The sequence below is a fragment of the Microcaecilia unicolor genome, chromosome 5 (assembly GCF_901765095.1).
Source record: "Microcaecilia unicolor chromosome 5, aMicUni1.1, whole genome shotgun sequence".
Taxonomy (NCBI): Eukaryota; Metazoa; Chordata; class Amphibia; order Gymnophiona; family Siphonopidae; genus Microcaecilia; species Microcaecilia unicolor.
Genome location: NC_044035.1, coordinates 218789542 through 218805806, shown reverse-complemented (window position 1 = coordinate 218805806; position 16265 = coordinate 218789542). Strand labels below are relative to the sequence as shown.

The following is a 16265-nucleotide window of genomic DNA, read 5'->3' as shown; positions in this document are numbered from 1 at the left end:
ATCACCATTTTTATCTCTCCGTCCTTGATTAGAGCATTAAGCATGTCAAACTCTGCCTCCACGAGACAAGGAAGCTCCAAATTATCCAAGTTAAAATGCAGAAGGGCAGCACCCTCCAGCTGAGCAGAATAAAAGCTACTGAAAAACTTTCTGAACACAGTTGGCAATAGCCTTAGGACTGGTATGTAAATTTCCTTCACTAACAAAAATAGTTTATCGTTTTTGGGCCCAGCCAAGGATGTATCAGTTTAGACAAAAGGACACCAACTTTATTTCCATGGACATATATTTATAATAGTTATGTGCTTTCTTTGCTCTTTCGTGTAGCTTAGCTTTTAGTGTCTACTGTACCGCTAACAGGCTTTCTTTATTGGAATGTGTGGAGTGGCAGAACTATTGTCTACATTCCCTCGATAAGTCCTTTTCCAGAGTCAATATGGATTGATTTAATTCTCTTTGCCTATAGACGGCATAGGCTATAACATCACCTCGTAGCCCTGCTTTCCGATGCCCAGCCTTCACCAGACACCCCAAAAAAACAACTGCCAATTAAAACCAGAACCCAGATTTAGATACAAATGTAACAAATAAATAAAATAAAAATATCCAACCCCTGGATATAACTTGCAAACCTCATGCCAAGGACAACAAAATTGAACAGAACTTTGTACTCCACAGAGGTATTTAAGTGTCTCTCTCATATCTCCCCTATCCTGCCTTTCTTCCAAAATCTACATACTGAGATCTTTAGAATGATCCCATAGGCTTTACAACAAAGACCACTAACAATTTTAGTAAGCTGCCCTTTGGTCTGACTCTATCCTGTTTATATCTTTTTGAAGGTGCAGTCTCCAGAATTTTTCACAGTACTCTAAATGGAGTCTCACCAGAGACTTATACAGATACATTATAACCTCCTTTTTCTTGCTGGCCATTCCTCTTGTTATGCACCTAAGCATCCTTTTGGCTTTTGCCGTCATCTTTTCTACCTGTCTGGCCACCATAAGATCATAATATATGATCAAACCCAAGTCTTGCCTAACTTGTATTACTCCGACTTCCGGTGGGCCAGCATGGAGTTCAGACGTGCTTAAGGGAGCTTCGCTGTTCCTGTCCCACTAATCCCCTTTAGAATTGCAGAATACAAAATTAAACGCAGTGAGAAATACAGAGATCTAGTGGGATACATGGTCAAGACAAACCTAAGTCGAGTACCTCAGTTAAAGATCTGTATGCAGCTAAAGCAACTAAGGCCCCCACAAGACAATATGGCGGCCAGCGGTAAGGAAAGTGAAAGCCCCAGCCCTAACCTGGTTTCCTCGGGGCAATTAGCCACACCTTTGGATATATGTCAAAATGTTTTGCAAGAGATTCAGGCATCTAAGGCAGAAATAGCGGATTTAGTCGTGGCGCACTTGGAGGAAAAATTAACTGTGCTCAGCACCTGAGTAGAAGCAAATGGATCACGCTTTTTGGAGCTAGAGGATAAAATGGCAGGAGATCATCGTGAACAAGATCATTTGTTGCAATGGATGGAATACTTAAAGGATCAAGTGGAAGATCAAGAGAACCGTAGCACACGATCCAATATTAGGATCGTAGGGATAATGGAAGGGCTAGAAGGGATGAAAGCTGTGAAGTATGTGCACAACTTTTTGCTTGCCTGTTTCCCAGATCCTCCCTCCATACGAGATAAAGCAGGACCCGAATCTGAACTTACCGCTGCGGGCTCTGATTGCAGTGAGAGCTCTTTTGCAGGGGAAAGCTCCTCGAGTGCAGATGTGGAGGGCCAGGAGCAAGGCATACAGACTACAAGTGGGACTGAAAGCTTGGTTAAGTGTTTACCTGAAGTGCAATCTGTTCCATGAGGGTGTAAAGGCTTTCCCTTCTCACACCAGAGACTGGTGGTGGCACAGAGAGATTATTATTAACTGCTGCTTGAGTTTTTGACTTTATGCAAAATGACAGTACTTGCTGTGCACACCAAGTGTTGTTTTGTTGTACTATTTTTGCTTTCTTATTAGTGGCCTCTATAAGGTAATATGGTTTCTGAATACTAAGTTTGTTGCTTGCTCTGTTTGATGGGGTAAAAGAGTACGTGGTAAGGGGGAGGGATGTTGGGATTGTTTCAGGGAGGGAATAACTGGGAGGGAAATAAGGGGAAGGATAATGGAAGGGGAGGGGTGTTGGGTCGAGGTTGGGAATGAAGGGGTGGGGAAGAGGGAGAACTGAATATTTGCAAGGCTCAAAGGATGAGTGTGGGATCCATAAGATTTGGCTCCTGGAATGCCAGGAGCTTGAATAGCCTAGTTAAAAGGAAGCGCATTCTTGCTGTGTTAAAGAAAGAGTGTTCAGATATAGCACTGTTTAAGGAGACAAAACTTACCCTGGCAGAATTGCTTAAGCTAAAGGGAGGGGGATGGGGGAAATTTACTTTTCTTTGGGTGGGTCGAAAAGAAAGAGGAGTGGTTATTCTGATTTTAAAAAATTTACCTTTTTTATTGGCAAAAATGGGGACGGACTTGGCAGGTTGCTATGCATGGATTAAGGGTAGAATGGATGATGTAAATCTCTCTATTTTGAATGTGTATGCCCCGGTGGAGTCTAAAAAAACAATTTTTTGAGAAAACCTTTAAACACATCTTTCCTCCTGATAAATGTATAATGCTCACAGGGGGTTACTTTAATGGTACTTTGGGCCCGCTGGAATCCTCAACCGGGAGAGCCAGGGCGCAGTCTAAAGACAGTAGAGGCCTTCTACCTCTTCTGCACAGATGGGACCTGGTTAAGTTATGGTGGGCCCCAGGGGCGTAGCCAGATAACAGATTTTGGGTGGGCCTAGGCAAGAAGTGGGTGGGCACCAAATGTTCTCCCCCCCCCCCCCCCCCCCCCCCGAAGGATATCTCAGCTGGCAGGAAAATGCTTCTTTCCACCTTGGCAGTCTGCAGCAGGCATGAGCTTAAAACTGAACATACGCAGGTGCCACTATCATGGAGAATAGCATTTTCATTACCATCAGGGGGGAAGTCTTCAGCTGGTAGAGCTTGGGATCTCCACCAGCTACCACTGAACATGTGCTACTGTTGGGTGGGCCTGAGCCCTAAGTGGATGGGCCCTGGCCCACAATTTGTCATCCAGGGAATATACCTTTTACTCTGCACAGTATGATTCCTATTCTCGGTTGGATTATATGATAGGCACTGTCTCCCAAGTAGGAAATTGGTCTGATGTACAGATCTATCCTATACTGCAATCAGACCATGCATTGGTGGTGGGGAAGTGGCATAAGACCGGGGGGGGGGGGGGGCAGGGCTCCAAATGTACTTGGAGAGCCAATATGCAATTACTAGTGCAACCAGAGACTAAATGTTGGCTTCAGAAAGAGCGGCCTGCATATGAAGGACTCCCTGGTTCACAAAATTATCTATGGGGAAGCCCCGGGATACATGACAGACTTAATCGACCTACCAACTAGAACCACATCCGAATCAACACAATCATATCTAAATCTGCACTACCCAAGCTGCAAAGGCCTTAAATACAAATCAACCTACGCATCCAGTTTTTCCTACATCAGCACACAACTGTGGAATGCATTACCAAAAGCCTTAAAAACGATGTACCACCACCTAAACTTCCGGAAAGCTCTAAAAACTAACCTGTTCAAAAAGGCATAACCTACTGAACCAACTTAAATGCCTGATCTTGGCAACACAAAGAATTAAAGTACGTAATGGACCTAACACAACTCTACCTCTGTACGATTCCCTAATGTGACTGTGCCACATGAACTTTATCTTACCACAACATCACTTTGTATTTATTCACACCGGAGTCAGCAAACGCGTCTCCGGTGCTATGTAAACCACATTGAGCCTGTAAATAGGTGGTAAAATGTGGGATACAAATAAAATAAATTAATACAGTATAGGATGCCAGTAAAGTTTATATGTGAGGCTTACTTATACAAAAGGAAGCCAAGTTAAAGAGGGAGAGAAAGCAGCAAAAGACCACACTGTTAGTGGATACTGCATCCCTTCAGCAAGCTATTTAACCAACCAGAGGCATTTCTGGCTGGTTAAATCACTTTGAATATTGACCCCTTTATTATTTTTAGTTAAGGATAAAGTAGTGTGGTAACCTGTGTTAACCCATTAGTACTCAATGTTCCCATAATAAGTGACCATATGGGAACATTGGGCACTAATGGGTTAATAAAGGTTAAATGGAAACAGAAAATGGAAATAAGGTGACATCTTTTATTGGACTAATTTTAATACATTTTTAAACTTTCAGAAACCAAAACTACCTTCCTGAAATCAGGACAGGAAACCATAACAGCAGGAAGCTTACTGAAAAATGTATCGAGTTAGTTCAATAAATGATATTATATTTTCCCTTTTTTTTTGTTTTCTTTGTGTTTGTTAATTTATAAGGTAGTGGTTGGAATATGTCAGTTTTAAAAATTTACATCTGCTATCTTTGTTTTGCACAGTACAGTGGGACAGGCATCGCTGTTTCTCTTTCTCTGGTGTTGCACAATAAGCAGAGTCTGGCTTCTAGGGGGTTCAGTTTCATTTTTTTTTCTACATATTTCTATTTTTAGCCTGAGGTTACTTATTCTATAGTGGGTGATGGTCTAACTGGGTTCGTGGAAGAGAGATGTTTTTCTGTTAGCCTTGACCAGGGCTTTTTTTGAGGGGGTACTTGGGGGTACTGAGTACTGGCACCTTTTCCAGTATCTGCTAAAATTGACCCATGGACCCCAAGTTTTTTTTTTAATTGTTTATTTGTAATTTTATTGAAATATAATGCAGTTGAATAATACAACATCTGAACCAACCACAACTTAGGTTCACAATAATAAGCATAAAAGATACCGACAGATAACTGACATTTCTTTTATCGCAACATGCCCGTGCACCCCCCCCCCCCCTCACATCTACATCTAGGATTTTTGGGGAGCAGGTTCGGGGTGAGATGACCATAAAACATATGGGTCCCAAATTCGGTGATAGGCTAGTATATTACCTGTACGTAACGCTGTGAGTTTAGACAACAGATGGATATAATCCAGTTTGCGTAATATCACAGATATGCCAGGTAAAGAGTGCTGTTTCCATGCTACTGCCAATACTAATTTACTGGCCACAAACACTTACGTAACCAATTGGTGAGTGTTCAAGTTCACACCCTGCAGTTTAACATTCAAGAGACAGTGTTCCATTTTCTTGGGATAACTGATCTCAGTCAAACTAAACACAAATTTCAAAACTCTGGTCTAGAATTCTTGTGCAGAAGGGCAAGACCACCAGATGTGATACATATCTCCCTCCTCCCCATATTGGCACCAACATAAGGCTGATCCCACCTTGAACATTCTAACCAATATTTTGGGAGTATAGTACCAGCAATAAAGTATCAAGTTTTAATGAAAAAGCTCAGGCTCTACACACCAATTCTGCCTTGCCATAGATTCTATGACTGGCTGCAGGGGGTCTGGCTTTTGTGGCGTGGGCCCCTCAGTTATCACCACACCCCTGAAAGGTGGCCTAGCATTTGAGTACTGGCACCTTTTTTGCTAGAAAAAACGCACTGTGCAGGATTGATCCATACTAATCAGATTTGTTTAGCTTCCACTAGGTGTATTGATGTTCTAGTTGTAGGGAAAGTATTGGGTTAATCATTTTTTACATATACAGCTTTTGGACAAGAAACACTGTAGTTTGTTCTTAGGCATGCTTTTGGCTAGCTTATAACACATGTTTATCCAAGCTTAGAAGGTATGATACAGCTGCATGTAAATAAAAGTACAAGAATATACTAATTGTATGGGTCATAAAGTTCATCTAAAAGAAGGTTATGGGAAAATGAAAAGTAATGATGCAGGATGAGGTAAGACATGGAGAAATGTAGATGGGAAACTGGGCAGACCATATAAGGGAATAGATAATTGGACAAACAGGATAGGAATTGATCTAATGGTGAAAGAAGGTATATAATAACAAGGGAATTCATATACAGTTAGACAACAACCTCCTGTTTGTGTGTTGGATTTATTTCCTGTGTGCTGGATTAATCTCCTGGATGTTGTCTCCTTGCAAGTAATAAAGCTGCTTTAACTGCTTCAAGCCTGACTTGGTCTCGTGGTGTTCGTGAGTATTGGTAAGATTCTTTTAACACTAGTGCCCACTGCAACATTTACCATGCTACCTTTTCTTAGGAAGGTCCTTGCTGTGTGAATTGTGGAAGTTACTACTATTAGTATTAGATACTACTGCTCCCCAGTATCTCTCCACACTCGTCCTTCCCTACACCCCTTCCCGTGCACTCCGCTCCATGGATAAATCCTTCTTATCTGTTCCCTTCTCCACTACTGCCAACTCCAGACTTCGCGCCTTCTGTCTCGCTGCACCCTACGCCTGGAATAAACTTCCTGAGCCCCTACGTCTTGCCCCATCCTTGGCCACCTTTAAATCTAGACAAAAACCCCACCTCTTTAACATTGCTTTTGACTCCTAACCACTTGTAACCACTCGCCTCCACCTACCCTCCTCTCCTCCTTCCTGTACACATTAATTGATTTGATTACTTTATTTTTTTGTCTATTAGATTGTAAGCTCTTTGAGCAGGGACTGTCTTCTATGTTTGTGCAGCGCTGCGTACGCCTTGTAGCGCTATAGAAATGCTAAATAGTAGTAGTAGTAGTAGTAGTATTATGGTATGGCAGAATTGCTCTGTAGATCCTGAGTCACATTTTTGGTATTTTGTATTACTTAACAGCAGGGGCAGACTGACCATTAGAACAAGGCAGTACCTGAAGGCCCACAGCAGTAGGGGGCCCAATCTTCCCTAGCTTACATCTAATTTAATCAATTTTGATAGGTGGTTAGGGGCCCATGACCCTTATTACAGAGGGCCCAGATCGCTGTCAGTCCACCCCTACTTCACAGTATAACATGGTACTGGACTTTCGATTTGGATTTAGATTACACTTCTCAGTAGTAGTTCAAGGCAAGTTACATTTGGGTACACAAGGAATTTTCCTGTCCCTGTACAGCTTACAATCTAAGGGACCCTTTTACTAAAGCTTAGTGTGCGTTAACGGAATTAGGACGCATTAAATGTTAAGAAGCCCATAGGTATAAAATGCGCTTCTTAGCATTTAGCTCATGCTAAGCTTTAGTAAAAGGTCCCTAAGTTTTGTACCAGGAGCAATGGAGGTTTAAATGACTTGCTCAAGAACTCGAGGAGTGGCAGTGGATTTGAAACCTTCCTTCCCTGGTTCTTAGCCTGCTGCTCTAACCATTAGGTACAGCTAATTGTGGGGATGGTTGGGGATGGAATGGACCTTAGTGGGTATGGGTTAGATTCCGGGCAGGAATGGGTGAAATTTCTATCCCCTGCAACTTTCTATTCCAGTACCAGTGTGAATATCTCTGGTACTGGGATAAGTGCCAGCTGCCACACTATACCTAGATATTCAGCTTGTATCCAGGTATAGACTGCTGCTAAATATCCAGTTATAAAAGGTCTGTGGTGGCCAGTATCTATAAAAATGCAGAATACCGTGGGCTGAGTATTGATCTAGTTGTGTTTAACTTTGTTCCATGTAAAGGCTGTATCCGCTTCTGTTCACTTAGGGATCTACTGAAACACACAATTTAACCAGGGTGCCAAAACCTTTGCATATAGCTATATTCACTTTTTATGTGCTTCCTGTTGGTCTATATTTATTACATTCTAAGTTTCACAAAGCAGGAACTGTTAACTGTATATGTTTGTGAAGTGCTGCATATACTTAGTAGCACTATACAAATAATAAAGTAATAATAATTACCTGAAATTTTTTTGTCTCATTCTTTAACTGACTTTTGATTCCATTTGTACCATTCACATGTCTGTCTGATTTCTGAGAAACACAATTTTGTAAAGAAAAAAAAACATTTAGTTAAACGGATTACAACTGAACTCCAAATTCAGAACCTTCCTATAAGCAAAGAGCAGGTTTGTACATATTGTGATGTATGAGTCTTCCTCCTTGTCTCCCTGCTGTTTTCAAATCTTATTGCCAATGAAAATACTAATATAAAGGGAGAAGATTTTACCTAGATAGCTTGGTGTGTGTCCCTAGAAGGGCTGCAGCAGGAGAAGGGCAAGCAGAATTATGGAGAGGGCAGATTCCACAGGTTCTAAACCTTTCCATTCCCAGTTGTGCTTATAGTGATGTATTTCTCAGGACAGACACAGAACCCCTGGAAGGGAGAAACTTGGCATGGCCTCAGGAAGGGAGGTATTCCACACCTGTAGAGCTTTCCTGTAAGGCAAAGGACATGCCAGGACTTAGATCCAGCCTTTGCGCCTGACTCAGACCCAGATGCACTAAGTCTACGCTAAACGCCCTTCCCTTACCGATCCCCACTTGCCTGCCTGTCTTGAAGTGCCTGCCTGCCCACCAGCTAAACGTGATGTGATTGATGAGAGAGACCATGACTATGCAAATGGGTCGTGAAACAAAAAAAAATGTTTTCTGTCGGAGTTCAATTCTATTTCAAACTGGACCTTTAAAAAAATTGAGAAATCACTTTCTTATTTATTTATTTTTATTTATTGCATTTGTATCCCACATTTTCCCACCTATTTGCGGGTTCAGTGTGGCTTACAATACATTGTGAATGATGGAAATACAATTTGTTACAACTCGGTTATGGATTACATTGTGAGGAGTTATGCGAAAACAAAGTCAAAGTATCATTAAGGGAATAGAACAATGAAAAAGAACAATGGAACAATGGAAAGAAACAACGGGAAACTGATAGGGCAACTAAACAATAGTAGGAGAACATTCGGTATAACATTTTTCTGTGAGTAGAGGTATAAATGTGGTAAAATTATGGGGGATGGGAATTCAGAAGAGAATGTATTGTTGCATTACTAACAGTGTGTGTGGACTTCATGTGTTTTGATCCTTTCAATAAATTTTATCAAAGAGATGAGTTTTCTTGAAGAGATGGGCTTGTATTTCCTCTATCCCCTCCTCTTCAAGTGCTTCTGGAAGAGATAACTTCCTGCCCTTCAATGCCAGCACCAGATGAGAGCAAGAGGACACAAGGGAGATTTCCAGTGGGTACTGAGCAGCTCCTGAAGATCAGCTTCCTTGCACCAGCAGCCCAGCCAGGGATTAATGAGAGCTGCAGACCTCCCACTAGATTTTCCAAGGTAAAGGTAGGGATTGCTTTTGTGCATGGAGTCGGAAAACGGCTGTGCATCACCTTGCATGCACATTATAATAGTAATTAGTTCATTATAATAGCTTTGCATTCCGTTTCGTTATCTGCTACTGTGACAGGAAAATGGCTCGGAGAACCCCTTTATGCATGTCTCGTTTTACTACTTGCTTGCTAAACTGGCTAGAACTAGTTTAAAAACCACATTGCTGGCTCATTAGTGCATCTGGGCCTCAGTAAGCAGTAAACCCTGGGAGCCAAAGTGAGGTTTGGAAATGGGTGGGACCATTTCACTTGGGGAAGAGCTGAGGTAACAAGCCTTATAAAGGGATTTGAGAGAAGAGGAGGAGAGCAACCTGCCTAAGGCCAGGAGAGACTTTCCTCACAGAGAACCGGTTACAAGGAGTAAATGGACTACCTAACCCAGGGCAAGAGGACCCTAACCAGTAGTGCAGAGACTGTTTGTGGGGCAGACCTAGGATGTGGCTATTCAGTCATGTGTTCAGAGACTATTCCTGAGCAGTCCTGGCCTGTGGCTGGGAGACAGAACTGGTGTCCAGTCCTTACTGGGGAAATGTTGTCAGGTGACAGGCAGCCGGAACAGAGAAAGGGGTTCAGGGTCAGCCATGTAAAGGGTGCAGAGACTGTTACTGAGCAGCCCTAGCCTACAGGTTGTGTCCTGGAAATGCTGGTTCAAACGTATAAGAAATGTATGAACTGCTATGGACTTAAAATGCAAGCTGGGTTAGGGAAGAAAAGAGAAATCCCTCCTGTGCAGTTTCTGCATTCATTCTTTTGGGTTTATTTTTTCCTTTCAAATCCTGAAGCACGTTAGGGGGAATTGTGCTGTGTTTTGGAGACTGAACTTTGCTTATGGAATCTAATTCTTTGTGCTGAATAAAAGCTCTTTATGTAAGGTAAGAAGGAGGGGGGAATACAAAAGATGACTGTGATGTATATTTAACAAACATCCCCCCCCCCACTTAAATGTATGTTTGGCTGTTAATGAGCATGTTTGGGAGGGTAGGTAAAGGGACCAAGGGAAGATGTATAAACTATTGATGATGGACTTTATTGATGGGTACAAGTTGATATGTTAAATTACTTATAATGCCCAATGATAGATGTACTGGCAATGTTAAAATGTATATAATGTTGAATCATCAATAAAAACAGTTGAAAATAAAAAAAAAAAGCTCTTTATGTTTTGGAACCTGATTGCTATGTGAGTGTTTGAGCTGGAGCATTGGAAATCCTGGACCAAAGCAGGATCTGGATCAAGGGGATTTTTCCTGACCTCTTCCAAGGAAAGTGTAAGAGGGAATAGGCCTGGTGATACAGAACATGCCCCACCCTGGTGTGACATTACAATATGCTAAGAGCCCAAAGCAGACTGGAATTTGAGAAGTAAATTCTGGCACACTGTCCATCAGATATAAACTTTTGGGTGTATTTCTCAACACAATCATCCTATGGCATCATGAGGGTTATGATAGTCTCTCACTTTCTTTAAGGATATTTAACAAGAACACAGGTGAAGGTCTTCTGCATTTATGAAACACTTACTTAAGGAAGCTAGATTAACCAAATAAGCACAATTTTCTATAGACAGCAATATTGATCAAGCGCACAGAGCTCATAACTAGTGTAACGTTTTAAGCATCTATATCCCTTCCTGTACACAGTGGTCTCCTCAGTCCCTTCAGTTAGTTCTATAACTCAAAAATGAATGCAGCTCATGGCGGGGGGAGGGGTGCATTTTGTGCCTGATCAACTCTCCTCTCTATTAAAAACACCTATTACCCGAGTTGAGAAGCAATGCTTTTTCTGTTGACATTCAGGATTGAGTTAGGCACACAAATGGGTGACTCCTAAGTTTAAGATTGCTCATTTAGTTATAATTTGTCCATTCTCCTAGTCATAAAGAAAAATATGAGAGTTGCTAATATCACAAACCTAGGTTAGCACTGCTCGAATGGAATTCTCCAATTGTGGGCTGGTTCAAGTAGTACTACAAAGTGCAGGTATCAAGCAAGGGTCAAATCACTCCTCTATGGTTTATTTGATATACCACTATATCTGACATGCAGGTCACAGTGGTTTAAAATGTATTTAACAATGTATAGAAAAAAACTCCTTATATGACAGGAAAGAATCAACCAAGCACAACTTCAATCATATAACAAATATAATAAGAAAATAAAATCAACAGGTTAAAATATCAAACATATAAACGGCAAGTGATCGACTCACCTGCAAATGCGCAGTAGAGACTTCCCTCTCTGTCCCGCCCTCGCGTCAAGACATGATGACATCAGAGGGCGGAACAGAGAGGGAAATGGAGTCGGAGTCACTGTTGGACGCTGCCGCCTGCAAATGAACATCGCGCACACCAACCTCCACCCTCCACCCCCATCCCCGCCGCCGCTCCTGCCCTCCTCCGTATCGGGCCCCCTGCACTGACCTGACAGCGCCTCTCACCTCCATGTGGAAGCGCTGCAGGCAGCAGCAGAACGATCTGCTGCTGCCTGCAGTGCTTTCACACGGAGGTGAGAGGCGCTGTCAGGTCAGTGCAGGGGGCCAGGCACAGAGGGGGGAGGGAGCGGCGGTGAGGAGGGTAGCTGGAAATCTCGCCCGTTTTTAAGGGCTTAATGGCTAGTAAATAAAATAAAAGTAGACTAAAAAACTGTTTGCTGTATCTGATGCTCCAAACCCAAAATTCTGAATGTCTGCTGAAAAAAATGGGTTTGAAAACCAACTCAGACCTTAATGTAATTGGCAGTGAATTCCACAATGCTGGGCCTATACAGAAAAATGTTACAAATAGGACAACTACATAAAACAGTAACAATCATGGACACAAGCTATGCTGAACAGTCATATCAAAGTGCACGGAGAAGAGACGGCTGAGGGGAGATATGATAAGAGGTCTATAAGATAGTGGAGTGGAATGGGTAGACGTGAATCACTTGTCTGCTCTTTCCAAATATAATAGGACTAAGGGGCACTCAATGAAGCTACTAAGTAGTAAATTTAAAACAAACTAGAGAAAATATTTTTTCACTCAATGTACATAAGTACATAAGTAATGCCATACTGGGAAAAGACCAAAGGTCCATCAAGCCCAGCATCCTGTCCCCGACAGTGGCCAATCCAGGTCAAGGGCACCTGGCAAACTACCCAAATATACAAACATTTTATACATGTTATTCCCGAAATTGTGGATTTTTCCCCAAGTTCATTTAGTAGCGGTCTATGGACTTGTCCTTTAGGAAACCGTCTAACCCCTTTTTAAACTCTGCCAAGCTAGCCGCCTTCACTACTTTCTCCAGCAACGAATTCCAGACTTTAATTACACGTTGGGTGAAGAAATATTTTCTCCTATTTGTTTTAAATTTACTACACTGTAGTTTCATCGCATGCCCCTAGTCCTAGAATTTTTGGAAAGCGTGAACAGACGCTTCACGTCCACCTGTTCCACTCCACTCATTATTTTATATACCTCTATCATGTCTCTCCTCAGCCGTCTCTTCTCCAAGCTGAAAAGCCCTAGCCTCCTTAGTCTTTCTTCATAGGGAAGTCGTCCCATCCCCGCTATCATTTTCGTTGTCCTTCGCTGCACCTTTTCCAATTCTACTATATCTTTCTTGAGATTCGGCGACAAGAACTGAACACAATACTCAAGGTGTGGTCGCACCATGGAGCGATACAACAGCATTATAATATCCTCACACCTGTTCTCCATACCTTTCCTAATAATACCCAACATTCTATTCGCTTTCCTAGCTGCAGCAGCACACTGAGCAGAAGGTTTCAGTGTATTATCAACGACGACACCCAGATCCCTTTCTTGGTCAGTAACGCCTAATGTGGAACCTTGCATGACGTAGCTATAATTCGGGTTCTTTTTTCCCCACATGCATCACCTTACACTTGTTCACATTAAACGCCATCTGCCATTTAGCCGCCCAGTCTCCCAGTCTCGTAAAGTCCTTCTGTAATTTTTCACAATCCTCTCGCAAGTTAATGACTTTGAATAACTTTGTGTCATCAGCAAAGTGAATTACCTCGCTGGTTACTCCCATCTCTAAATTGTTTATAAATATATTAAAAAGCAGTGGTCCTAGCACTGACCCCTGAGGAACCCCACTAACTACCCTTCTCCACTGTGAATACTGCCCATTTAACCCCACTCTCTGTTTCCTATCCTTCAACCAGTTTTTAATCCACAATAGGACATTTCCTCCTATCCCATGACCCTCCAATTTTCTCTGTAGCCTTTCATGAGGTACCTTGTCAAACGCCTTTTGAAAATCCAGATACACAATGTCAACCGGCTCCCCTTTGTCCACGTTTGTTTACTCCTTCAAAGAATTGAAGTAAATTGGTCAGACAAGATTTCCCCACACTAAAGCCTTGCTGACTTGGTCTCCGTAATCCATGTCCTTGGATGTGCTCTGTAATTTTGTTTTTAATAATAGCCTCTACCATTTTCCCCGGCACCGTCGTCTGGAATTCATTGCCAGAGAATGTGGTAACAGCAGTTAGCTTAGCAGAGTTTAAAAAGTGTTTGGATAATTTCCTAAAAGAAAAGTCCATAAGCCATTATTAAGATGGACCAGTGGCGTAGCCAAGGGTGGGCTGGGGTGGGCCCAGGCCCACCCACTTTAGGTTCAGGCCCACCAAGTAGCAGCACACCTATAATGTGGCTGGCAGGGACCCCAAGCCCCAACAGCCAAAAACTCCCAACAACTGTTTGCTGCCGGTGAAAATCTGCTATTTAAAAGGTATAAGGGGGAGAGGGGGTGTTTGAAAGACCATATGGCATGCAGGCGAGAGAGGGAGAAACCAAATCACTTGTAGGACAAGGTGGAGTTCTGCCCACCCACCTTGGGTCCAGGCCCACCCAAACTTGGGTGTCTGGCTACGCCCCTGAGATGGACTTGGGAAAATCCACTGCTTATTTCTAGAAGCAGCATAAAATATGCTTTACTCTTTTGGGATCTTGCCAGGTACTTGTGTCTTGGATTGGCCACAGTTGGAAACAGGATACTGGGCTTGATGAAGCTTTGGTCTGTCCCAGTATGTAAGCAAATGTTGATAATGGAGCAATTATAATTAGTGTGCCATGATTTTTAGAGTGAACATCACTCCTTATATGCTCTTCTACCTATAGAGTCAAGGAAACAAAAGGAATACTACCAAACACCAGCAAGATACTTTATTAAAGGAACTATAAAACCCTACATGGCCATGTTTCAGCACATGCCTTCATCAGGGTTAGTATTTTTCAGGTTGTCTAGATTATTATATCCAGTGATGATGTGTTGTGGAGATATAAGAATAGATTTCTTAAAGCAGTTCCCTTACAATAGGTTATTTTTGAAGAGAAGTGAGTTCTCCTAATTGAATTCAAGGCTTTGGCACAGATAGTCTGTCTTGCACGTACAGGCGTAAATTCTCAGAAGGTTGCCAAAATGTAGGTTCTGGCAGAATGAACACTGTTAACAGCAAGGCCAGTCAAGGCGCAGGGACAGATGAGAGTTAGTATACGGAAGAAACCCAGCAGACCCCAAGTTTCAAAAGAAAAGTGCAGAAAAATATTCTTACCTTAAGGCTTCACAGGGCAGGCTCTGGGGAATAGTGTGCTGGCAGGCTGAGCAAAAGCTCTGTGGGGAAGGGAAAGAGGAAACACTAGTAGTTTACCTCAGCAGACAGAATAAGGAAGAAGCCAGAGCCTCTGGGAGAGGTAGTTCTAGATCTCTTTCCTCTAGAAGTGAGTAGCTGGCCTCATTAGCTCCGGAGACTGCTGTAGCAAGGGGGCATTGCTGCCAGCATCTGCAAGGGAGCAAGATGTATATTAGAAGCCTGAGAGATGAGCCTGGTGTATGAATGCTTAAACTGCAAGTGGAAGGCTGGAAGCAGGCTGTTCCCTTTGAAGTATAGGCTGCATGTCCCAGAGATAGTGGGAGACTTTGAAGCCAGTCAGGCCCTTTGCGGAGAGACATTATAACCACACAGAAAGGGAGGTCAAAAAGTAGGTATATTTTGGTCAGTTCCTTTGAGAGATGAGCCAGCTTTCTGAAGAGGGAAGATGGTAAGGAAAGTCTGGCCCTGGGAAGAAGAACAGACTGCCTCAAGACAAGGGAGACCAGTAGTCTCATATAAGGAGGTTTGGTTGAGAGCAGGAAATGGCAGGATGCCAAAAATGTGAAGCCACTTAGGTTAGTCTGTGTTTCCCTTCCCTGCGCAGCTGTCATTCTGCATATACTCAAAACAAAGCAAACAAACCTATGAGCTCCTGCATCCACCTTGTTGTTCTTTATTGTTGGTAGCATTTTTATTTATTTATTTATTTATTTGTATTTGTAACATTTATACCCCGCGCTTTCCCACTCATTAGCAGGTTCAATCTCACTTATATTTTCAAACATGCCAGCTTGTGCAACATACAGACGTACACAGAGGAAGTATAATAACGAAATAACTTTTCACAGGTAGAGTAATAATTTGTTATAAATTATTTGGAGGAGTTGGTAATAGGGACACCCTAGCATGTGTTATATTCGTGCAGAGATTTTTTTTTCTCCTGGTAAAGGACTACTAAAACAGACAACAAGTTACGAGAATCAGGTGCTCAACATTCAGAGTTTCTGTCTTTTATTTACTTATTTATGACATTTATATCCCACATTAAACATGAATTAGGTTGAAACCTGGGAACATTTAAAATCTTTTTTTTCCCTGTATGTAGATCAAAGGAGAAAGATGGTTTGTGGGAAATTGCTCCTTTTGTTTTATGGAATGCAATGGTATATTATAAAAATGAACTTAATATTGTTTATTACTACTATTTAAAAGAGAGATATTCAATAATGAGGGCATAGCTACATTCATGCAGATGTCCAGAGTCAGTCTAAATGTGCCAACATTTTCCAGTTCTGTGATATATAATTTCTTCTTCAAGTCATTTTACAACAGCATTTTCTCAGTTATTACCCAAATACAGACACAATTATAATGTTAATTAATAAGTTT

At 42.1% G+C, this 16265-nt stretch overlaps 1 protein-coding gene across 2 annotated transcripts in view; it reads right to left on the bottom strand.

The window, feature by feature from the left end:
* SLC37A1 (solute carrier family 37 member 1) overlaps positions 1 to 16265 on the bottom strand; it is a 260315-nt gene that overhangs the window by 90180 nt on the left and 153870 nt on the right. The window contains exon 10 of one of the 2 annotated variants that reach the window (XM_030203782.1): positions 7841 to 7912. The exons of the other annotated variant lie outside the window; for it this stretch is intronic. Within the exon in view, the coding sequence (XP_030059642.1) occupies positions 7841 to 7912 (72 nt within the window). The remainder of the gene's footprint in view (positions 1 to 7840; positions 7913 to 16265) is intronic. 2 annotated transcript variants of the gene reach the window in all.